General features: G+C 41.5%; 4 protein-coding genes across 9 annotated transcripts; 2 read left to right on the top strand and 2 right to left on the bottom strand.

Annotated features, from left to right (window-relative positions):
- Positions 1 to 1,865, top strand: LOC139813950 (MORN repeat-containing protein 5). The gene is made up of 5 exons (XM_071779849.1): positions 1 to 176; positions 698 to 884; positions 976 to 1,135; positions 1,257 to 1,435; positions 1,729 to 1,865. The coding sequence occupies exons 1-5, from the start codon at positions 41 to 43 to the stop codon at positions 1,844 to 1,846; spliced, it is 780 nt and encodes a 259-aa protein (XP_071635950.1). The 5' UTR covers positions 1 to 40; the 3' UTR covers positions 1,847 to 1,865.
- Positions 1,575 to 5,397, bottom strand: LOC139813941 (NHL repeat-containing protein 2). Its single transcript, XM_071779833.1, has 9 exons — positions 5,143 to 5,397; positions 4,730 to 4,896; positions 4,486 to 4,645; positions 3,983 to 4,398; positions 3,674 to 3,903; positions 3,211 to 3,436; positions 2,841 to 3,038; positions 2,647 to 2,760; positions 1,575 to 2,442 (listed from the first exon to the last, which is right to left on the bottom strand). Exons 1-9 carry the CDS (start codon positions 5,324 to 5,326, stop codon positions 2,047 to 2,049), a joined length of 2,091 nt encoding a protein of 696 aa, XP_071635934.1. The 5' UTR covers positions 5,327 to 5,397; the 3' UTR covers positions 1,575 to 2,046.
- Positions 5,398 to 5,531: 134 nt separating this feature from the next.
- On the top strand, positions 5,532 to 6,707 carry LOC139813948 (HIG1 domain family member 2A, mitochondrial). The gene is made up of 2 exons (XM_071779848.1): positions 5,532 to 5,896; positions 6,337 to 6,707. Exons 1-2 carry the CDS (start codon positions 5,764 to 5,766, stop codon positions 6,495 to 6,497), a joined length of 294 nt encoding a protein of 97 aa, XP_071635949.1. The 5' UTR covers positions 5,532 to 5,763; the 3' UTR covers positions 6,498 to 6,707.
- Positions 6,708 to 7,102: 395 nt separating this feature from the next.
- LOC139813942 (rhotekin) lies at positions 7,103 to 15,392 on the bottom strand. 6 transcript variants are annotated; one of them, XM_071779834.1, is made up of 8 exons: positions 15,231 to 15,392; positions 9,153 to 9,343; positions 8,844 to 9,053; positions 8,529 to 8,708; positions 8,348 to 8,442; positions 8,071 to 8,285; positions 7,717 to 7,987; positions 7,103 to 7,608 (listed from the first exon to the last, which is right to left on the bottom strand). In XM_071779834.1, the coding sequence occupies exons 1-8, from the start codon at positions 15,375 to 15,377 to the stop codon at positions 7,406 to 7,408; spliced, it is 1,512 nt and encodes a 503-aa protein (XP_071635935.1). In that variant the 5' UTR covers positions 15,378 to 15,392; the 3' UTR covers positions 7,103 to 7,405. The 6 variants fall into 6 exon arrangements, with proteins under 6 accessions (XP_071635935.1, XP_071635936.1, XP_071635940.1 ...); XM_071779835.1 differs by lacking the exon at positions 15,231 to 15,392 and adding an exon at positions 12,547 to 14,050; XM_071779839.1 differs by lacking the exon at positions 15,231 to 15,392 and adding an exon at positions 10,184 to 10,327.
- Positions 15,393 to 16,103: the final 711 nt, after the last annotated feature.

Below are 16,103 nucleotides of genomic sequence, written 5' to 3'. Positions count from 1 at the left end.
ACTGCTGATATATAGAAGCGTGACGCATCACATATCAAGCATGACGATGGAAAATGATGACGGAAAGGCAGAAATAGAAATGTTACGGGAGACCCGATTTATCACCGGAAGTAAATACGAGGGAACGTGGGATGCGATCGACATGACGGGCATCGGCAGATATGTCACGCCTTACAGTTAGTCAATTTCGGCTATTTTAAATATCTAACGTTTCTCAAGCGCGGAATTGAGATCGCTACCCTGATGGAAATGTTTTACTGCAAAATATAATGAAAATTTTACTGAAATTCTCTCCCAATTGACCCCATTTCATCATTACTTCATCAATATTTTAATAAAAATTTAGTTTTAAGTTAAATTCAGACCCCATTTCATTATTATTCCATCAATATTTCAGTAAAAATTCAATTTTTATTTAAATTCAGTAGATTTCATGATACCTGACATAAAAGAAATTTTGTTATTACTCTTTAATAGTATAATTTAACTTTCCTTGTATTTCACAGTATTCCATTACATTACCTAAGGAAAATTATTATTGATTTTGAAATATATTTAATAATTTTTCAATAACTTGTTACTATTTCATTTTTCATCGACTTCATAGCACTTTTAGCAAAATATTTTCATCAAGGTATTAGGATCGTACAAGATCACCTTGGAATTAATTAGCGCTGATTAATTCTTGTCCGTTCAGAAGTTGTATTAGAGGGAGAATTCCGGAAAGGTATGCTTCATGGTCACGGAAGTATGTACTGGCCACGTGGACAAAGAATGGATGGTGTTTGGATTCGCGGAAGAATGGTGCAGAGACGTTACACGTTTGCGGACGGTTTAGCGTATAGAGAAAACGGATGGGATTATTGCGTATATCCCGATAGGCGGTTAGCCGACTCTTATAATAAGTAGTATGCCTAAACGAGAATTCATCCTGTTCCATACTTATACTCGTGACGAATCATAAAAATATTTCAGATTTTACAAGTGCATGGTAAACGGACTGAAACCAGCCGGAGAGGTACTGAAAACCAATGATCAGCCCACTAAAATTATTCCTCCGTTTTGCTACGATACCGGTGCTGGGATATTCGACCCAGATAGCAATTGCGTAACATCCTATCGTAATTGTAAAAAAGTAAAAATACCTCTCGATAGCGAGATAAAGATATAAACGATACAGATTATTTATTTATTTATTTTCGTGAGATAGGTAATATATAGGAGGTAATATATATTTAAATTTTATAACTTACAAGATACTCCAGATTCCAACGGCGACAGAAAGTGCATGGATAAAGAAAAATTGCCGAAAAGGCTGGTCAGAGCCGACTGGTCATCAGGAATGGTTGCGCGAATATTGGCAATCGGGAGCGGCGGATTTTGCAACGCTACCGCATGTCTCGCAAGACGACGAAGCGGAAAATTGGTGGCAAAGGTATATCGGTATAAGATTGTAGTTGTAGTTGCATACCTATATAAATTTAAAATAAGAGTAAAATTCCGCGTAAACATAGATTGATTTTATTGACTTTATTTTTTCTTTCTCTCTGAATTATAATAAATTAAACAAAATGTTCAAAAAGTGCTTATATATATTGTATATATAAAATAGTCTCATAAATATACAAATATTTTAAAATACAATTTAAAATTAAATAATATAATTACAATAAAGTATTATTTAATGTAATATATCATAATCAATTTGTTCTAATTATATTGTTTAAGATTGACAAAATTTGCAAGATACTCGCTCGCTGATAAACGTGACATGATGGATAAAGCACAATTGTGCTTAAAAGAACGATTAAAAAATTATAGAAGAAATATAGATATTAAGGATTGAATACAAATTGATACACAAAATAAAAGTAATATATAAAATTTCATAAAATATATGTATAGTAATATAACCATTACTCTCTTGTTATAAACATATTAAATACTTATATTAAATACATTTCCAAAATTTAATATCTTAAAAATATTATGCAACATGCGCGTTTACACTTTTCGACATATGTCAAGAGCGTAGAACGCATTTTCCTAACCAATGACGAGTTCTTTCTCTTCAGTCACAACTGTCGGCGCATCTGTTCTTCGTTGTACGTTGAACAATACAGAAAGTTTTAGTGGTACACACGTGTCCGCGGTGCAAGCCATTATGTTTAATGTGACACGCAATTGACCGCGCGTTTCTTCTTTGGGAAGTTTCACCGATATAGGAGTCGAAAGTCTACCCGTCAAAGATTTCGCCGTCCACGCATTTGTAGGCAAAGACACCTGCCATTCTTGCGGTGCGTCTACATTTAATTTCAAATCGTTCGTAAATACGATGTTAAACGAAACATTTAGTTCTCCACCGCATGTATTTACTGCTGTATCGAAAGCAAACACCTTGTCGGTATTTCTATTTGAATCGCGTCTAGATACGATAGCCATCTGAAAAATAAAGTTAAGAAAATTTATGCTAGTGTTTCATACGATATCCCGTAAAAAATATTCCAAGTAGAATGTTAATTTTCATGAAAATAAAACTAATAAATTCACATAATTTATTACTTATAAAGCTATATTTTTTTTATATCTAATAAAACAAATTTATTTTTTGAAAGCGATTCTAAAGCTAGATATATGTATACTTACGGTTGAAATCTTCTCGTTTTTCAGATCAATAATCTTAAGAGCGTGATTATTGGTATCTGCTATATAAAGAATATTACCGTCTGGACTGACAGCAAGACCACTCGGTTCATTGAACTAAAAAGTTATTTTAACAGATTACAAAGCGTTTTTTTTTTTAAATAACTATCTTTTCAAAAAAACATTACGATACTTACGGTAAATGCACGCTCGGGTTTTCCAGCGCCAAACAATGTCTTGCAGTGCCCCGTCGCAGTATCTACGCGTTTAATTTTATGATTGTAAGTATCAGCCACGTAAATTTGTTTATCCAAGTGATTCCACGTTACTCCCAATGGATGTTGAAGTTTCGCCGAATGTGCCTTTCCGTCTACATCTCCAAAAGAATGCAAGTTCTACAATGCAAGTTAAATTTAAAAATTCTGGTAAGATAAATATTATCGTTCTTTTGGTTCTTCGCTGTTATTCAAACATTTCAAACGAAAGCTGACGCTTGTTCACATACGGAACGAGCTGTCTAAAGCTATCTTATTAATATACACAAACGTAAAGTGAGAAAAGACAAACCGCTGGATTTTTATCCCCTCCACAAACGCCGGATACTTGACCGCTATCTAAATGCAACCGTCTGATAGCGCTGCTTTCGCTGTCCGCCAAAAACGCAACTTTACGTTCCTGAACGACCGCGATGCCAGAGGGTTGCGCCAGTCCCGCGGCATGCGGATAACTGTTGTTGCGATTTTCCTCCCGGCCACTTCCGACAATAGCAGCACACGTGCCCGCTATGTACTTTCTAAAATACGAAGAGATTCTATTGAGAATATCACTTTTCTCAACAAACATTAATTTCTAAGCGGAAGAAACGCTTCGTGTACTTCACACATACATTTTCTTTATCTGTATGAACTATAAAAAGCCGAAATTAATTGTTAAATTAAATGTTCGAAAATCATAGTCAAAAAATATAGTTCACACAAATGCGTAATAACGTGAATAAGATGGCGTATTGATTACGTAAATAATGTCTCACTTTTCCTTCCACCAAATGGTATCTTCCAAAAACAGCGCCCAGATCTGATGGGAACCCGCTATGGCGATTAACAAGACCGGCACTAAGGTGCCTTTAAACTCGTGAAGATAAATTGCCACGTCCCAAGGAGATGATAAAGCTTGATCAGTGCCGCGTTTTCCACCGTTTCGATCGCAACCTTGTGAGCCAGTACCAGCTATGGTGGATACAGTTTTTTCGGTCAGGTCTATCTAAAACGTGATTAACATCGAGAATAGATACAGCGAATCAACGTTGTGGATTACAATAATAAAAAAATTGTTTTCTTACTTTCCTAATGGCATGGTTATTATTATCCGCGACGTAGATAATATTATTAAGCACACAGACCCCCTGGGGTGAATTAAATCTAGCATTTTTGAAATCGCCGTCTTTAAAACCTTGGCTGCATCCACCTACAACGTGCTCCACTCTCCCGTGCTCATTTGTAATTACAATTCTGTTGTTACCGCTATCGGATATGACTAGCTTCGTCTCTTGTTCCGACTGAAAAACTGTTAGTTTGCCGGGAAACAGCAGACCATCTTTAGAAGATGGTAAAAGATGATGCGCCGGTTTCAACGGAAGACCGTGACTCGACATTTTATTCAAGGATCTGAAATGTGCTATTGCCACTTTTGTATACAATAGTATTTCATCTCTGTGATCTTCACCCACAAAAACAGCCAGCGGTTGACCGCTAGGTCCTGAAATAAATGTAGACACAGCTGTGATATGTAATTATTTATAGAAAAAAGAACCAAGAGAGAGAGAGTTCGTAGATTGTTTCATACCTAACATAATCAGACTAGGCCAACACGTTATTCCCATATCGTGCCACATTCTTAACGTTACGTCATTTACCACAGGATGCATGATATTATATCTCTGCACGGCGGATAAGACATTCTTCGAACTGCGCTCGTTTGTGAATTTTGCGCTATGAACACCGATCTGAACGGAAAAGTTATTAGTCATCGGATATACAATCTTATCTATCTCTCGCAAGTTCCTTCTTGTAATAGGAACGTTACTCACCACCACGAGGCCATCCTCTACAGAAATTTTCTTCTCAACCTCTTCCAGCTCGGCCAAAACGTGCATGCAATTGATGCAGCAGTACGTGAAAAAGTCCAAAAGCACGATCTTTCCCTTCAGATGCTGCGCCAGGGACAATCCCTCCGACACATTGAACCATTCCAAGCCTGTGGTAACATATACAGTTAGTTAAAAATTACAACTATAATGATGATCAGTCTTCCTCTGCCAAAGGTAATTATACATTTACTTCTAACTCGCAAAATTGTGAAATTTACAATGGCAATGACTAGCCACTTTTCTATAACACATAAAATGTTCGTTTATTTCTAATTAGCTGTTTGCAAAGTGGAACACAAGAAAGAATGCAGGGAACTCTCTTCGTGCGACCCAGACAGACAGTCGATAGATACCTTTTGGGAAATCGTGAACCTCCGCACCACTGTTTTCATACCGCTTGACATGCTTTAGGATCAACGTTTCCTTTTCCCTCCGTTCTGTCAAGTCGTCCAGGTGGAAGCGCATCTGAATGCAGACCTGCGTCAGCTCCTCCACTACCTGCTGCGCGTTCATTTTTTCGTTTACGAGTCCGCACATGGGGCGGTTTAAAGGGTCAAGTCAAGCTCCTCGAGCGATCGCGAATTACACTTACACGCATGCACTTGCAATGTCAATTCGGAGCTCGGAGCATCAAGAGAGCGTCACTTTCCCTCTCTCTCTCTTTCTGAAAGCGGCTGACGGCTGACGTGTGTCCCGACTTCCGTATAAAGACACACCGAATGACGCTACCGATCTCGGAAGAGGATCGGCGAGGGAGGGAGATTAGCCCGGTTACGTTTTCTCATCGTGTTTCACCGAAGACCGATTAACGCATCGTTATCCACGTGTTATCGGTTTAACGTAATCGTTATCGATCGCGACAGCTTACGCTCCTTCGCACGTGGTCCACTGACATGAGCTCGGTGCCGCGAAGGCGGACTTTGACGTGAGACCTACACCTTATCTGTTTATTTATTTGCGAAACGACCGCGGTTATGGCAGGCACAATTCCGAATGACGAACTGGACTGGGTGAAGGTACGGGAAGATCTGGACAGCAGTTACGTTACCGAGACGATATGGCAGAAGGCGAAACGTAAAACGAAAGAGAATCCGCTCGTACCGATAGGTAAACTTAACCTATATTCCGCGTGCCGGGGTAGAACTTATGGCCAAATCTTTCTGATCTCGGACGAGAAACGAGAATGAGAGAAACTGGACTCGCACATCTGGGCAAAAATAGCCGCGCTTGTCGCTTGTTACTCTCGTCGATGGCTGCTCAAAATGCTTCTGTGTTTTGAACAGCCTTTCGATTACGGGCACAGATTTATTTAACAAACATTTGTCGAAACGTGTCGATCGAAAGTCTGATTAACTTACATTAGTCTGGTTAATTATATTATGAAATTGCATAATTCGTCGTTCATAATCTAATCTTTCTTCTCATGTGTCACACTAAAAGACAAAATACTGCAGATATTTCTTGGCGAGTTAACTTTTTAAGTTAATCAGAGTTTGATCAAAGTTTATCTTTAATGCCCACTATTTTCCATATATTTGCATTTCCAGGAGCGTTGGCGACTACCGCAGCCCTGACTGTTGGACTTGTTAGTTTTGTCAAGGGAAAGGAGCAAATGCAACAGTACATGATGCGCGCTCGGGTTGGTGCTCAAGCGTTTACTATTGTTTGCATGGTTATAGGATTTGTCATGATACCGAGGTCGAATTGAAATTAATAGTACGCTGTATTCACAAGTACCATTAAATATCTGCTGTAGTATATGTGCGAGCTACCTGCGCTCAATTATGTCGAGTACACTGTACCTAATATGAAAATGAATATCTCTTTTTTTCCATGTAATTTGATACATCGAGAAAAATGTATTTAAATTAATAATTTTACTTATGAAAATATATCTATTTACAATTATTGATGCAAATCGTAAGCAGATATCTTCATTACAAATATCCTTAATTTTATCATGTCGATATATTGCATAAGAAAAATAATTCAATAAGTTTCGCTGAAATCTTTCTTTTAAATCGCGTGTACAGAAATTAGGGTTTTTAAAAAAGCAAGTTTTGTTTAGGTAAATATACGCATATGGTCATGTATTATTATTATATTAAATATATATATCATACATATATATCTTCTTACAGCCGTACTAAATATTGCAATGTTCTTATACATTTTCTAACAAATCATAAACGCATTATATATATATATATATATAGGCTTGTATTTTTAGCGATATACATATACAGTTTCGCGTTATAAAAGTAGAAAAGAAAAAAAAAGGGAAAATGTTTAATCAATATCTTTTGTACTGTATAACCTGTGGTATAACTCTATTCAAAAAAACTTTCCATACATACCGAATTACCTTAATCGATATATATTACACTTTCAGCCTAATTAAAATCTTCCCAGCAATAAGTCTCTTAATACAGACTGTATTAACTCTCTTAAACCTGAGAAATTATATTCTATCAATCTTTTCTCTATCTCAATTACCAATTAAAGTGTTTAAACATACATGTACATCAATCTCCGCGTCAAAAAATTCTAGTATATTTATTCTCGCGCATCAATAATTCGGTATTTGTTGATTCTTCGGAAAGAATTATAAAATCGTTATGCCTTTTTATTAGCAGAAGTTAAGTGGGGCTTTAAAGAAATGGCACCTTGTTTGAATACACCGCTGATACTCAATGAACGCGAACGTAAGCTTGTTAGGCTATTCGTGGAACTACAACTGCTTAGACTAGTACTAGGTGTGAGATCAAAGATCGTTTGTACAGTAGGTCTCGCGGATGTGTAATCCGATGGGATTGATTCTGCAATGAAAAGAAATATTAATTAACAAACGATATACTCTTCTGTGTGAAGCGTCGTTTATCAAATTTTTATAATTTTTGAAGCTACACAATGACTTGTGCATTTACCTATTAAAGGTGTCTCGTCGTATAAGGAGCCTTGTCTTTTATTACTGATAAAAGAATTTCTCGTGCTTTCAATGCTAGACACCCTTTGAATTACTTCCGCGGCATGTTTCCACCGCGAATGATCCTTAACATGCGCCAATAAAATCCTCGACCATTTTTGAGCTTCCTCCTTTGATTCAAATTTAATCGGCAACAGTTTCTCCATACTGTTGCCAGAATTATTTATTAAAAGCTCTTTGCCGGAAGTTTTGGACGGTTGAATGATTGTTCTCTACAAACAGATGAAAAAAAATTTATTTAAATAAAATTAAGCACGTGTGTAAGGGATGTCTATGTATATATGAAGATACTAACTTTGTTAACAGGTATCATGTGCTCCGGATTTTGACCTTCTTCCGCATGCTTCTTTGATTCCCACATTTTTATACAAAATCCTTGCAGACGTGCCCAATAATTCTGACCATCTACTTTCACATTGCCAATGCACATTTCCTTATTGATACATTCTGGCTGTACCGCCAATCGACAGCAAAAATGACCGAAAAGCGGCAAGGAGTGATACTTATTCTCTGAAGGAAAACAATCACAATATAAGTATTTCGAAATACGCCGAGTTTCTTGCACAACTTACCGACGCTATTAATAGTGAGGTCGTGCGTGTGAGTATTATCGTCCGTGTCATCTAAAGTCAGTTTTGCGCGAGCTACCAAATCGAAGTGTGGTCCACTGAAAATGAGATATATTGAAAATTCTCGCTTATGGGCGGAAACATGCCAAACATGGTCGATTTATCTATTTATGAGGAGACTCACGATTTAGCGGAGCCGAATTCATCGCGAAGCGAAGCGGCGAGCTTCTTGCCGACAGTTTTCGAGATCGATGAATGAATCGTCTTTTTTATTCTTCTCGGCGTGCTGGCGATACTTAAGTCCTCTTGCAAAACGTGGCTATATATTTCTAAAACTAACTCAAATTGGGCTGGCACATTATTACTGAAAGCAGACACGAAAATTTACAATTATAAGATCGTTATGCACGTTCTTTCAGTAGCACGATTATGAATACTTTCAACTTGTTCTTGCCTCAAACTAAGTTTAGTACGAGGACGATACATCATCGAAACTTACAATATCAAGACGTCGGGAAAACTAAGGTCCGTATGAGCTCTGTCGATCGGGCATAGCAAGGAGGTGTCGTGGATCTCTGTGCCCAATCGTGCCAAGCAGAATACAGCGAACCGACGATGATCGCCGCGATTCTTGAAGTGATCGGAGTCTCTCCACATTAACGGTATCCTAAGATCCGAGATCGACAACTTGCCTGTACTTCCAGAAATGCTGAAAACGCGCAATTATCGTTAGATATAGTGATAAAATACAATACAGGTATAGAGTTCTCCTCTCATTATTTATAAGAAACAAAATGTACAAACGAACCACGGTTGTTTAACGGATTCGCGGCGGCGGGTTTGCAATTCCGCCATGTAGACCGACATCCTCTCGTTGGACGTAAGCAACGCCTTGGCGGCTTCTAAGCTCTGGGCGCGATGCTTCGCAGCTGCCAGAAGTCTCGCCGAGCCTTCTCTCATCTTGATTTCCACCTCGATCTTCTGCTCGAGATCATGCTCCTGCAACACGCATAATTCAGCCTTTAGTGTTTTAGCAAAATGGATTCGCGCATCGTCGGATTCGTCGGCTCAGTCGCGAAAATCTCGTCAGAATAATCATCGAATTTTTAAACAGCTATTTGAAGACCCACTCGCATACTCGCATACGGTTGTAGGAAGCGTAATCTCAGCACCGGTGTCCGCACCGGGTGCTGATTATACGGGCGTAAACAAGAAAAAAAAGAAGGAAGGAGCGACCGATAGTTACGATCGGAGAAAAATCCAAGTGTCAGCGATAAAACGACTGGCTGGCCAGCACGTGGCCTCATCACGCGTTCACGGCATCAGGTTACATACCTAACGAAACGTCTTACACATTTTGCGGACGAATCGTTTTACTCATTTTACGAGTCTTTCCGAGATATCCGTAGACCGACTTAAAACACGTACGATTTGAAAACTCCGTAATTCCGTGTAACGTACCTCAGAATCGTAGAACTTTCTAACTGTACGCTCTTTACAAGTATACATAAATATGTAAAGTACATCACGTGTATATATATACATGAAGTATATAAACAGCAACCTGGGAGAACGTGGTCTTCTCACTCGTCCGTTTTTGAGATTTCGACATGTAAAAAAGCGGAGTTTCGTCGCCGCGTTTACGTTAGCCGGTCGCGCACGACACGGAGGGACCAGGTGAATGGGAATTCCACTTGAAGGCGAGAAACAAACGCTTCGCGAAAGCGTAAATAAATCGGCGCGGCTCTCTCGCGACGCTGCTGGTAGCTGAACGCAGAAACGGACTGAAATAACGGCTCTTCGGGGAAGTGGGCGAATGCACGAGGGGGTGACGTTCACCTCGACAAATTGGCTCTCGCTTGTGCTCCTCCTTCCTACCCTCGGGAAACCACGCTAACATCATGGGGATATCGATCCGCGGCTACCGCTTTATAGTCGGCTCGCACGAGATCACATTTGACCCTACACGATACGCGCTCGGAAGAATCGTGCGTCCAAGAGTTTAATTTCTTCAATGTTTTTTTCCCCTCTTACTTATTAAATATAAATATTCTGTTATGCATTAACCCTCCGTCTGTATACTTTTTTTGCGCCGTATTATAGGCGCGTCACATTTGACGCTATTTTTCTTTACCTTAAATTACTTGGAAAAATCTGCAAAAATTCACAAAACATCTGTCTCTATTGTAATTGATGATTTTATAGTCTATTCAATAATCATAGTTTATTTAATATTTTCTGGCAGGCTTGCAAGTTTTACAATTACGAGCAGATATTTTGGTTCGAACACCGTACCTGCACGTACAGACGGGGGGTCAATATACATCTCTTATGTAAAATATATTCGACTGTATAATATATCTCATATCTTATGTAAGATAAATTAAATGTCAAATTTCCGTCTTTCGAGATTTTCTTCTCGCTCTCTCGCTTTTAGCACGCGTCCGTTAATTTTCCGCGATGCCCGAATGAGGCGTATGATCCGAAAATAACGCACGCATCAGTAAAATCAATAATGGAGAGAGAGAGATGATTCATTGCGCGCATCGAGCGAATTCGTATTCCGCTAACGTTACCGTGACACATCCTTACGCCGGCCACGGCCCCGCGATGCAATCTATCGGGGAATATATTCCACGTGTATATTCCGCCGTCGGTCGCGAATAGGAATTTTGCAACGGCGCAAGGGCAACCGCGGCCACATTTAATCCCTGACCTCTGTCGCCAGTGCTGTAACGAGTCTTGATGAAACTCGTTGAAGCGCGCCGTGCGACAAATGAGTTCACGTAAATACGATGTAACACAATTCGCGCGAGACTCATTCTGCGCCTGTGTGTGCGTGCGCGTGTATTAAATGTGTTTAATCCTCCCTCGACTTTTCTCTCAAGATTTTTCCCTCGGACCAGGCGCTCGGACGCGCGCGATGCACCTTGTGCGCCGTCGTCGGCGTTAACGAAGCTTCGTCAGCGCGAAACATTTTCCTCTCATTCCGCTTGTACAATACGTAATCTTGTCACGGCTTCTCTCGCTCCCGTCGTTTTCGTTGCCCCTCGTTTCGTGTCCCTATACGTGTTTCCCTCTCAATATCGCTTTCTCCCGCGTCGCCAAGCACTTTCCCGCCGGCTTGTCTGCCGAAAATAGTCGCCAGAAATCCAATACCCCCGTGTGCCTGTAATGGTCACCGCACGCGACGCGCGTTCATCTTCCTTTCACGCGTGAATCTCCACCGAAGGAGCAACAGCTTCATAGCCCGCGACGAGTCGTAAAACCAATGCTGGGTATTGACTCGCTGTGTCGAAATGAAACGGTAAGAGACATATAAAGTGACAAACGTGCGTGTGAGTAATAAATATTTGATAGGTAGGTACACAGAATTTTCACCGAGAGACTTCATCGATTCGCCGTAAATCGCCAGGAAATACCTACTCGGGACGCCAATCTCGATTGAGATTTCAAATCCGTTTAACATCGCCATCCGTACGTCCGAGCGACGTGATATATCCACATGCGACATCTAAAAATACGAACAACGAACGCGAGGAAACGTTGGCAGCCACTCACGTACAATAACTCAACTCCCCTTCGCACGAATTTGACGTGGATTAAACGTGTAAGAGCGACTTCGACTAACATAAAGCACCGATCAACTTGATCGGCGATCGATTCAACCGGGCAGAAATTGCTATATAATTCGCTCCACCTAATCTAATCTCTCCCTCCCACGTGTCAGGCAGCAAAAAATTTATAATCCCATCCACCTTAACGAGATATCGCGGTAATGTTTCTTGATAACTCGATCGCTTGATTAAATTAATTAACAACTTGGTCGTAGTCATCCTTTGTGATCGCCTGTGAAATCAATAACATTAACGGTTGTCACGCGAGATCGAAATGACCCCAACCAATTTTCAAACATGCTGTTTCAAAAATCAACAGTTTAAGGACGTTCTCTGGTCCTTATATTAGAGAAAATTCTCGAATTAAATTTAAACGTTGTAGAACGTTTCATTATAAAAAATTAACTTTTTGAGTGGCGTCGCGTTAAACAAACCTGAAAAAAAATGTTCAAAAAAGAGATAACAACCGAGGATTAAATCGTATTTTCAGAAATACGATATTTCTGGTTCAGCGAAATGATCAAGATACGTATAATCATGATTAATCATGAATCGTCGAACGCAATCGAGACTCCTAAGTCCTACCTTCGAGTTCCGTGCGATCTGTCGAACGTAATACAAATCCAAGTCATGGAAGACGTCATTTTTTCCCGGTAACGTCGGAGTCCTCGATCGCATCCGGGTGTCCTCGGCGTTTACGACGTTGCACTCGTCGTTGAGCCGGTCTCTCGATTTGTTCGCATTCCGCGGATTCAGTATCGCCAAATGTGGGAAGCAGGAGTTCATCTTTCCTCTATTTTCCTTGTTGTTTCTTCCTTTCAACGCACGTTGCTACTCTCGTCGCTCGAGTTGCGCGTCGACCCCCTGATGGCCAAGTGCTCCGAGACTACTCCAATGATCCCGACGACGACTTGAGACCGATATCGAAGGCGCATCGTCGCAGACCGGCGATCATGGATCGTCCAGGATTACGCTTCCGCCTTCTTCCAGGGATATAATTTCACGGTACAATGCCCGTCGGCAAGCGAACAATTTCGCACGGGCCGGGATTATCGCGCGATCGGCTGGTTTATTTCTCCGACGCCTTGACCCGGGAAGGGTCCCGAACAGATGCAGAAGAAGAAAGAAGGTCGTCTTCCGTTTTTTTCCTTCGAGAGATATTCGAGTCAAGGTAGACGAAGAGGGGGGGGGACTTCTCTTTCCTCCAAAGCTCTCCGTCCACAATTCTGGGGACGGTACGCAATAAGCGTTCTGTAAACCTTGACCTCTAAATTTGAGGTGAGACGAAAAATATTGTTTTCACATCGTCCAAGGACTCCAAGGGTCTTCTCTGTCAGCTCCGACCTCTTCTCTTTTCAAAACGCGAACGTCGCACAAGTGTCGCACCGACACAGCGGTCGACGGCGTCGTTTGGATCAGTGCGCGGGTCGTCCTACGTTTTTCCGTTAGCTACAAAATAAGCCGTGACGGCACTCCGCGCCTCCGCGCGCGCGGTAGACAAACAAGAGACAGAGCACCGTTCCTGCCTCTCAACACGTCCGCCTTGTGTTGCCCGCTACTTCACCACCAAATTTACCCTTTCCCGTTTCCGGTGGTGGTGATGGTCTACGCACTACGCCCAATCACACGTCGTGATTCACCACTATCGAGGGGGAAAAAAAAGAAGCGACGTCTTCCTTTTCCTCCTTTCTCTCCCTTCCTCCTCTACGGTTTCGCGAATCGTCGTTGGTTTTCCGAACAATCGGGCATCCCGTGCGCGCCACGTGGGGTACGGGGGTTATCGGGCAAAGGGATAATCATCCGGCGCTGGGGATCACTGGAGATTTAACAAAACCGGTCGCGCGGCACGACTAGAGATCGGAGCAGATCGGAGTGATCGGACTAGAGACAGAGAGACCGCGCGCGCACGTAATTAGTCGAACGAAAATAATCTGCGGGCGCGAGAAACTGGTGCTGGTGCTGGCTAGCGTCGCGAAGGAAAAAGCTAGAGGGAGAAAAGAAGCGGGAGGCACCGTCCCCGGGAGTACCCGACTTAATACTGAATGACGCTCCGACCATTCGACACTGCGTAAGCATCAACAGAACGCACCAGCGCTACGCACCAACGCACGTCGCACCACACCACACGCGGCAAATCCGCCAGGGTGGCGGGGGGAGGAGGTGGCAAGCGGGGGCGGGCGAGAGAAGAGGGAGGGAGACCATCGGCGCTTCTGACAATAGATTGAATGAGCGAGCGGGGCGAGCGAGCACGGAGAGACGGAGGATCGCCCACGCCTCGGGAGCATATCCGCTGACTTTTACGTTTTTGTCGGACGCGTTGAAGCAATTATCGCGTAATTATCTACACGAAATAGTAGCCGCTGCTCGCAGAAGCGTTGAAAACGTATCAAACGCCGCTGGTGTGCTGCCCTTCGTCTCTGATCGCGGCGTCTCGCCGTCGAAGCCGTTATTACCGCCGTCCAGTTCCCTCATTGTTAATAATTGCGGACAATTATTTTCCGTTTACGTCGACGTAAACGCGATTGTCAAATATCGTAACGCTGAGATATCTCGGAGCACTGGAAACTCGTGGAAACCAGAATGAATTAATTCTGAGTTACGACACTCGACATTTTGATGATATTTAAAATCCATGCATAATTATTTGCAATATATGTACCATACATTCAAGATCTCGTAATTATTACGTAAATAAAATTGTATACTATAGGTATACATATAAAGTTCTGTACAAACATAAATGCTAGTTTCTTCGTTGATATTATAAATTAAAATTCAAGACGATACGCCGAATGAGAAAGGCAGCTTCTTCACTCTTAAAATAAATAATTCAACTTATTCTGTGTTATTCAAATATTTCAATTTAAACATTTTTCAAAAAACAGATGTAACAGACATTACAATTACTTTTTTTTTATCCCGATGAGAACCTTATACGTACACACGATGCAAACGGCACAAACTTTACGCGATTATGATTTTTCAGTGTGTTTTTTTCAAATGTAGAAGTACAGGATGTGTTTCATGAGTTCGCCAAGCTCAAGCATAACCTATTTCATTCGTCACGTGCTTGCCGACTCGCATCTTTTCGACGCGCAGCGAGTCTCCCGAGGTCTGAATCGTCACCCGTCGCATCTGCGAGTCCACCGAGCTGGGAAAAATCTCCACGAGGCAGGACGCAAAGTGGCTTTTAAAAACGTCAACGGACACACGCCGCGGCCGGTCGCGAGATCGCGAGACCGCCGGGCGATCCGCCGACTCGGACTCACCGCGTGACTCCTGGCATATCTGAGGCTCTCCCGCCTGCGAACCCTCGTCTGATAGTCGTTGAGGCAGCACAAATAATTGTTCTCCTTGTAGCAAACGTCGTTCGACGACCTGTGCGACGTTTGAACGCTCTTCCTCCGCGGCGCCATTTTGTCATTCGAATTTCCTCGCGGCGTGTGTGAGAGCGTATGGCGTAGTCGCGCGAATCGGCGGATTTTCATGGGCCGCGATTCGAACAGCGGGATCCTCCGATCTCTCGAAAAATACGTGGAGAATACGTGGAGATCAGGAAAATTTTGGATTATGTAAATGCGACTCGTGGCGTCTGATGCCTCCGCGATGCGCGCTTTCACGGAAAGTTATGAAATATTAAAGTTAAAGTTCGGATCACGTAGCGTTGGAAATTAGGTCGAAGGGAGCGACGAGAACAACAGGTGTTTACACACACACACACACACACACACACACATGCGCATACACACGCTCATTCACATTATACATACGGTGAATGAACATTTAGAGACAATTTCAATTGTATCGGGTGACGAAACTGAAATCCGATTAACTTAACCGACCGAATAATTATTTTGTTAACCTGTAGTATTTTGTTAACATTTAGATTAAATTCTTTTGGGAATAATTAAAATGAAAATTACAACTAGAAATTTTACTTTAAACAATTCTGAATCAATTAATTAACACCGATTAAGTTGATCGGAGTTTGGTCGAAGTCACTTATGTTCATTTCTACCAACGCGGATTAATTTTAATCTCGGTTTAATTTACTTGTTATCTTTTTCTCATTTCTAAAATTAGAAAAGGATAAAAATAAGTTAAACCGAGATTAAATTTAATCGGCATTGGTAGAAATGGAC

Source organism: Temnothorax longispinosus, chromosome 5, assembly GCF_030848805.1.
Source record: "Temnothorax longispinosus isolate EJ_2023e chromosome 5, Tlon_JGU_v1, whole genome shotgun sequence".
NCBI classification, from domain to species: Eukaryota; Metazoa; Arthropoda; class Insecta; order Hymenoptera; family Formicidae; genus Temnothorax; species Temnothorax longispinosus.
This window is presented reverse-complemented; position numbering and strand designations above follow the sequence as displayed.

Coding starts and splice junctions, on each gene's coding strand:
- LOC139813948 (XM_071779848.1), top strand. CDS start 5,764: ATGGCAGGCACAATTCCGAATGACGAACTGGACTGGGTGAAGGTACGG. Junction 5,897..6,336: donor GAATCCGCTCGTACCGATAG/GTAAACTTAACC, acceptor TTGCATTTCCAG/GAGCGTTGGCGACTACCGCA.
- LOC139813941 (XM_071779833.1), bottom strand. CDS start 5,326: ATGTGCGGACTCGTAAACGAAAAAATGAACGCGCAGCAGGTAGTGGAG. Junction 3,039..3,210: donor GAGGGGATAAAAATCCAGCG/GTTTGTCTTTTC, acceptor CTTGCATTGTAG/AACTTGCATTCTTTTGGAGA. Junction 2,761..2,840: donor AACCCGAGCGTGCATTTACC/GTAAGTATCGTA, acceptor ATAACTTTTTAG/TTCAATGAACCGAGTGGTCT.
- LOC139813950 (XM_071779849.1), top strand. CDS start 41: ATGACGATGGAAAATGATGACGGAAAGGCAGAAATAGAAATGTTACGG. Junction 1,136..1,256: donor CCTATCGTAATTGTAAAAAA/GTAAAAATACCT, acceptor ATAACTTACAAG/ATACTCCAGATTCCAACGGC. Junction 1,436..1,728: donor GCGGAAAATTGGTGGCAAAG/GTATATCGGTAT, acceptor ATATTGTTTAAG/ATTGACAAAATTTGCAAGAT.
- LOC139813942 (XM_071779835.1), bottom strand. CDS start 12,747: ATGAACTCCTGCTTCCCACATTTGGCGATACTGAATCCGCGGAATGCG. Junction 8,709..8,843: donor TTTCCCGACGTCTTGATATT/GTAAGTTTCGAT, acceptor GTCTGCTTTCAG/TAATAATGTGCCAGCCCAAT. Junction 7,609..7,716: donor CGACGAGACACCTTTAATAG/GTAAATGCACAA, acceptor TTTTCATTGCAG/AATCAATCCCATCGGATTAC.